A 7,236-nucleotide genomic window follows, 5' to 3' on the forward strand; every position below is an offset into this window, starting at 1 on the left:
TACAAACATAATGAGCACACACCCGGCCTCTGCATAGCTAAGATGCACACAGCCAACACACACTAAACACGTCGGCAAATAGCAAAGTCATACAAGACCAAAGCTATGCCTTAGCATGGAAAAAGAAGAAGAAAAAAGCCGAAGCGATCAACATAGCGATCGAAAAAAGTCAATTATGTGTTGTCGCCACCACTTTTCCGCGATCCCAACAGCTGCATACACTGCTGCCGCACAACCTTACCCTCTGCGTTGAACCGCCGTCCATAGATTGTGTCTCATCCCTTGGGTATACTAGCCAAAAAGTAATAAACGTAGAAGGACACAAAATCTATGCATGTAAGATATAACTCTCATTCCAGATTACATAAGTATACCATTGGTCCTGGATGTGCATAGTTTTTTTTTTAGGAAAAACTTCCAATCTATTCATCTTCAATCATAGCAGTACAGCGAATACCAGAAAGTGCATAGTTGTAAGTGGGTCAGAAACAATCGACCTTAGAACACCTCATCCCGTGACTTCCGTCCGTAGGCCGAGCTCCTTACGGCCCCCCGTAAGTCTAGCATTTTTGGTGGCCGTGGATATGCTGGATTGTGTGAGGGGAGGTTATTTCCGTACACCGGCGACTCCGGACCATCATCAACGAACGCACGTTTGGATCTGTTCATCGCCTTATCAAACCCTAGTATCCATTTCATTGCTGTGCTGCGCTCCCCGAACGGAGGAGGGGACGGGATCACAGCCCCGACGCCATTACCGGGGTCGACGACATGCCCTGCAAAGAGGACCGCGTGCGACTCCTCCTCCACTATGCAGTAGGCGAACGGGTGATCGGCCACGAAGCCCACCACCGGCAGCCGGAACAGAGAGCACGTCGGAGGAGCGATCGCGGCGGCTCTGGTTCCTTCCTCGAGCTCGTTCACCTCAATGACGGCCTTGTGGAAGACGTCCTGCACCTGCACGTGCATGCCCTCCATCATCATCTCCGAGAGGTCGGCGCCTTCGCCGAAAGGAAGAGCAAGCCCCAGGTCCTTGAGCACGTCGGTGACGCTGCCCTCGAAGGTGAGCTCGAACTTGGGCACCCCGAACTCGACGACGACGGCCATGCTCGTCGGCAGGTGCTCACGCAGGAAGCCTGGCGACGTCATCTTCTCCAGCAGGCTCCCCAGGCCGTCGCACGCGTTCAGGAGGAAGATGCACATGCTGGTGTAGGGCGGTGAGCTGCTCTTGTAGCGTAGCTTGAGCACCTTGAAGCCGCCGTGCTCGGCGATGTAGTGGTGCTCGTAGTTGGACATGAAGGGGACGTCGACGACGGTGCCGTCCAGCCGGTAGAAGGGCCTGTTCTTGGTCGAGCTCTCGTAGAACGGCAGGCTCCACTTGCCCCTGAAGTAGATGACGTTGGCCCTCAACTCCTACTCCCGCCGATTTCCATTGCTTTATCTCATCAAGGATAATAAGCACTAGTCTAGTGTCCGATCTAACTTGGTTGTCTCTATGGAACACCCTAGCGTTCCTTTGCTTCTAGAGGTGCCATGCGGTAGCGATGACAGAGGAGTCGAAACCTTTCTTTATCTTCCCATGAAAGGAGGCACGCGTCCTCCCCCACCATGCCATGAATGAATCGTCTTGACTTGGGGTCTGAATGTTGACTTGTAGGGCCTCGAGGCATCCGTGCCGTACCTGTCCTGCGTAGACGCACTGGGCCACGATGTGATCCACATTGTCCTCTTCCTGTTCGCACGTGAAGCAAGGCGAAGTGGTCTCTTGTAGACGCACTGGGCCAAGACGGTCGAAAATGATTATAAGATTTTCCGGCCGCGCCAAAATCGCTCCGGCGAAAAGCAATGCGGGGTTCGAAACTAAAATCGAAAATGAAAAAAATGTGGAGACGCGGCCACTCCTCTCCCCCGATGCGCCGCCGCCCCCCGTCCCCACTGCTCCGCCTCCGCTCCCAGCCTCTCCCCCTCGGCGTTCGCGCCTCCGGATCGAAGCCCACGACGGCGGCGTTCCCAGATCGGCGACGCGCCACCCCTGGCTCGTCGTCACCGCTGACCGCCGCGTCCTCGTCATCGTAAAGGAAGCGCGGCTTCCAGCCGGCGGCGACGCGAAGAAGCTGCTCCTGCTCCCGCGGCTGACGGCGGCGGCCGTGACGAAGCTGCTCCTGCTCCAGAGGGGCGCCTCTGGCCCCGCGTGTTCCACCGGGAGAGGAGAGGATCTTCTTCTTCTCGGGCGACGACGCATCCTCCTCCTCCGCCGCCCTGCGTACATGGGCGCTCACCACGGAAGGTACAGCGCGCGCTCCGCTTCTCCCGCTGGCCGCTGCCATCTCCGCAGCGGATGATGTTTGCCTCTTGCTGCCCAATCCCGGGCGACCGCAGGGGAGGTACCGCTGGAGCTCAATCTGGCGTTCAACGGCGCGGACATCCCCTGTGGGTTTCGGCTGGGCGGGCATCTCCTACTCTTCCCGGACCTCATGGTCCAGGTCCAGGTCCTGTCCTCTCCCTCCCCCTCCCCCTCCCCCTCCCCCTTCTCCATTCTAGAACCCACTGCTCCTTCTCGACTGGATTATTGCCTGTCGACTGAATTCCTTGCCCCGCCCATAATTTTCAGTGACTAATCCCTATTATTGTGTGCAGCACAAGTCTGCCCTACATGATGCCCGGCAGCCTCACCAAGCCGCAGAGACGGTAATTAAGGTCCATTTCCGAGCTCCCCACAAACCCCTCCTCCCTAGCAGGATGCATGCATGTGCAACAGACTGAAACAAACAGCCTACACTGTCCTCAAGTGAAGTCCCCTGTTTCTTCTTCTTCTTTCACAGCTCTGCACTCCAACAGCTTGCACGGCTCCGTCGCCGCCGAGATCATCAACTGCGCCAAGCCGGGTGCAATTTATGCGTGCCACCAGTATGCCATCTAGTTCTTTTTATGCTACTTCATTGGGTTTGTTTTGTTTGCTTGGTTCTAGGTTGATGAATAAGGCTGCTGAAAAATAAAATTCGGGTGTTTTGGTTGTGCATCTGTTCAGTTATCTGAGCCAACTCTACCTGCTGAGATTATTATTGGTGTGGGCAACCACCAGTACGTGTATGAGCAGCTTAAGGTTATCCTTATGCATGATTGTGTGCTGTCCATCATGATGGCCGGACTCGTTCATGAATGTCGATCTTTTCCACCGCAGGGGAGATGCACATTTTGAAGCCATGACTTCCCTTTTTCTGTTCTTGTGTACCACTCGGTGAAGTGGCCTGCACTCCTGTTCCTAAGAGTTTTTGAAATTTTGTATTTGGTTGCCATGCGAACCGAACTGGCCCGTACTCCTGTTCACCGGTCTTTTGTTTAGCATGGATTGTATGCCCTGTTTCCAGTACTTATGGTAGTTCTAGGGCATTGTTTGATACTTGCTAGCATGATTGACTTTTCCGTTGAGTAGCTAACCACTACCTGGTTGTTTGAACCAATGGTTGGTTAGATCCTGTAGGCTGAGTCTATGGTCTGTTTGGGTTGCTATTGTGGTCTGGTTGTTCTCTAATAAGAACATATATTTTTCTTGCTTGTGCATTCAACTGAAGCCATTGCTTATGTGTGTACTGTTTGATTGCCCCGTCAGACTAAAGATGATGGTAGAGTTTTTCCTGTCAACGACAACTCTGCGTTGATGTGGTGCCTCGGCCTCCCGTGGATGAGCTGATGATGAGGTACGCCCTCCTCTCCTTCCTTCCCCTTCCTGTCGCCCAAACAGTGACTAGTGTGTATGCTGCATTTTTATTACGCCTACTTAGAGAAATCACACGTAGATGAAGTTGAGGATTGCTAGGTAGTTAGTTGAATGGTGAAATTGACTTGGCTTAGGATCTGGTGGTAGCTTGTCATAGATGATATGGTTCCCTCAATGAAGAACTCTTATGGCATTTTGAGATGAATGAATCAGATTGCAGATTTGTTTGATTTTTTTTTCTTTTTTTATTCAAAAAAGGAGGTTAAACCCCCGGCCTTTGCATCAATATGACGCACACGGCTATTTTTATTAATTATTCAGCAGAGTACTGCAAATTTGTTTGATACTCACACCTGATTGTTGATTCGTTCGCTATATATATGTTGGTGTCGAACATCCTGATCCTTGTTTGGTGAAACAGCAACAACAACAACAACAACAACAACAAAGCCTTTAGTCCCAAACAAGTTGGCGTAGGCTAGAGGTGAAACACATAAGATCTCGGAACCAACTCATGGCTCTGGCACATGGATAGCAAGCTTCCACGCACCCCTGTCCATAGCTAGCTCTTTGTCGATACTCCAATCCTTTAGGTCTCTCTTAACGGACTTGTTTGGTGAAACAGCAGTTGTCTTATTTTGGTTTGAGTTCCTATATTGGTGCAGAGATATGATTGAAAATAAATGTGCTTATGTACCGGACTGCCAGTTCACATTTCAACATGGCTGGTTTGTTGTATCTTAGTTTGCCGATAGATTCCTGGATGGCCAGATTTGATAGCTAGCTTGATTGTTTCTCACGTTTTATCGGGGGATGTCCTTTGCCCAATTCCATGGCTGATTGTGTGTTATTTCGTGTGGACGGGTACAGAATTGCAGGCACGGAGGGGTTGTACACGGAGCTGCAGGGGAAGATGATGGGCAATAAGGCCACAGAGTAAGCGCTCATCTTTGTCGAGGAGTGCGGACTCACCAGCCTTCTCACGCCGGATCAGTTCCTCAAGGAGCGGGAGAGTATGCTCCAGGGGGTCTCTTCCTCCTGCGTGCCTGGTGAGAACGCTTTGTCTGTAACTCCCCTTCTAATGATACTATTGTGGTTTGTATTTGTAAGTGATGGTGTCAAGCTTCAGTTGTCAGTTGTGTGGGGCAACTAAATTGTGAGTTTAACATGGCTGTATAATTGTAGGATCATTACGTCTTTGATAGTTCATTCACTGTGACTGCTTCAGTCGCTTTCATGACTTGCTGCAATCTCCCTTGCTTATTTCTTAAATTTCTCCACTCAATTATAATGCTAATTTCCATAATGGAGCCTTTAATCATACTTATAATCTTCAGCTTTCAGCATTATATCTTTGAAGCACTGCTGTTTCCTTTACCTCCCGCCTTGATTTGTTTGACCTTCTGCATTGAGCTCCTGATGCAATTATGATTTGGGCTGCTGTGTGTCGTGAAGATAGTAATACGATCGATGATTTACAAGTAATTTATTTATTGCACTCCACTTGTTTTACATATGATTTTTGATGCGTTAAAACTGTTGTTGTGGTTCAGATGCTTGGCAAGATTGATGTTGTTGGCGGCACAAGGGGCAAGGCGGTGAAGAGAGAAGGAAGTGCATGCTGAAGGAAGTGCTTTGTGTCACGCAAGTGCTAATTGATGGATGGATATGGCTGGTGATAGATATGTGTTGTGTACTTAGTAGATAAAACGGCTTGGTTTTGTTTGTCATGAACCTCAAATGTTGGAAATCGATGTAAATGCATTTCCCAGCTCTTGTTTATGTTGGGCTGGGCAATGAGATGAGCGAGGGCGATACTAGAAACATGCATGCCACCGTAAATTTCTGTATTTCTTAAATGAAGTGGAGGAATTTAAGAAATCTGATTCATGGAATGACCATGAATCACACTCTGTGAAATGAAATGAAAATGCATCAAGCAGGAGTGAAGAAATGAGCTTCATTTTCAAGCTGAACTGAATAACATATATTGTGGATCATGAATTGCTAAGAGAAAAATAAGCATGTCTCTAGCTTCATTCACGCCAAACCAAAGAAATAGCAACATATAGCAGCCAATGATCTCAATGCAAGCTAGCACAGTGGGCATGTACACTGGGACTGGAACTGGCACAAGACGAGCAAACTGATGTTATCAAGACTAGAAATGTCATCCAGTCAATAATGTCATCAAGACACTAGAAATATCTCAAAGATCCCATAATAAGCATAATACTTGCAACTGAATACATCATCTAGCTCATAACATACTTGTGAGATCCACCACAAAACATAAATCATCGATTGTGAAGTCTAAATCCAATGACCAAATGGTTGTCCTGGCCGTGTGCTGCTGGCCTGGCCGGTTCTTCACCACATCAACCTGCCAGCGAGAACACACATTCAGAGTTTAGTTTTGCTGCTACTCCACACACACACACACAGAGCATGCAAATCAAAGAGAGAAATCCTGGAATCCTTTACCATGTCCATTGCCATCGAGACAACAAACAGGCCCGTGCTGTATGTGGCTGCCACGACGCCGAATACCTTCGGGCTGCACACCTTTGTGACCAGCACGAGCACCACCATAAGCAGAGCCAGAACCACAGACACTGCCACGACGAAGACGAGCTGCTTGATGGTCCTCCGGCGCACAGAGGAAGAGCGCCATGTACGCCGCCTGGATCAGTATCCCGACGCCGTTGACAACCAGCACGGGCAAGGAGCCGGGCATGGAAGGGATGGCGAAGCAAGGCGCTTGGACGCTTCTACCAAAAAAAAGGAGGCACCTTGGTGGACGTCGCCGGCGAGCGCCTTGTACCACCACCACCATCCACGCCAAAACTAAACGCCCGTACCGAATCGGCCAACTAATCACTACTCTTTGGGAGGAATGCTCGACGCACTGACATCGGTACGAGGAGGACCAGGGAGGCCCACACGTTCCCGGCGATGGCCATCTCCGTCATGGCCTTGGAGGAAGTGGCCTTCGTGCCGGCGATCTTGGTCTTCAAGCTGACCGCGGCGGTGAGGCTGTCGTCGAAAGATGCAACACCGTACGACGCCATGAGGAAGCTCTACCAAATCTGGTGTGTGTGCAGTGCAGGGGAGAGCGCTCTGTTTCTCAGCAAGGGAAGGGGCGGGCGCGGGTGGGGGGAGGAGGAAGGACAAGGTGGCGACGAGGGTTTTAGGCTTTTGCAGCCGGTCCTTGCTTTCTTTCTTTTACAACGGGAGAAGGGAGGGTGGGTTGCTTGACTGCTTCCCAATTTGAATCTTTTCAAAATTTTGTGCTCGCATTGCATTACTGGATGGATCATTTTTCTTACTCGTTCGCCACCAAGGCCATCTCCAACGCCGACCTTCAAACAACCCGCAACCATCCGGACCACGTGATCCGGACGTGTTTTGCCATCCAACACCGTCCTGTATCGATCCGCACTCCGGCTCGAATGTATTTTTCCCTGCAAACCCGAGACAAATTTGGGGGGTTTTGCAGGCGTCCGAATCGCTACCAC

At 50.3% G+C, this 7,236-nt stretch overlaps 1 protein-coding gene and 1 long non-coding RNA gene across 4 annotated transcripts; one reads left to right on the forward strand and one right to left on the reverse strand.

Annotated features, from left to right (window-relative positions):
- Window positions 1-498: 498 nt before the first annotated feature.
- LOC119309923 (putative serpin-Z8) lies at window positions 499-1,610 on the reverse strand. The gene is made up of 2 exons (XM_037585824.1): window positions 1,533-1,610; window positions 499-1,413 (listed from the first exon to the last, which is right to left on the reverse strand). The coding sequence occupies exons 1-2, from the start codon at window positions 1,608-1,610 to the stop codon at window positions 499-501; spliced, it is 993 nt and encodes a 330-aa protein (XP_037441721.1).
- A 236-nt stretch (window positions 1,611-1,846) lies between these two features.
- LOC119311308 lies at window positions 1,847-5,599 on the forward strand. 3 transcript variants are annotated; one of them, XR_005150976.1, is made up of 7 exons: window positions 1,847-2,287; window positions 2,380-2,489; window positions 2,638-2,697; window positions 2,823-2,907; window positions 3,611-3,698; window positions 4,589-4,767; window positions 5,272-5,599. It is a non-coding gene; the product is annotated as an uncharacterized LOC119311308 (long non-coding RNA). The 3 variants fall into 3 exon arrangements; XR_005150975.1 differs by having other exon boundaries at window positions 1,847-2,489; XR_005150974.1 differs by lacking the exons at window positions 1,847-2,287; window positions 2,380-2,489 and having other exon boundaries at window positions 2,501-2,697.
- Window positions 5,600-7,236: the final 1,637 nt, after the last annotated feature.

This window comes from Triticum dicoccoides, chromosome 5B, assembly GCF_002162155.2.
Source record: "Triticum dicoccoides isolate Atlit2015 ecotype Zavitan chromosome 5B, WEW_v2.0, whole genome shotgun sequence".
Lineage (NCBI taxonomy): Eukaryota > Viridiplantae > Streptophyta > Magnoliopsida > Poales > Poaceae > Triticum > Triticum dicoccoides.

Bases quoted from the DNA above. Each gene is read 5' to 3' on its own strand.
- LOC119309923 (XM_037585824.1), bottom strand. From the start codon at position 1,610: ATGGTGGGGGAGGACGCGTGCCTCCTTTCATGGGAAGATAAAGAAAGG. The intron at 1,414-1,532 runs GCACCTCTAGAA...CGGCGGGAGTAG, and splicing joins TCTGTCATCGCTACCGCATG to GAGTTGAGGGCCAACGTCAT.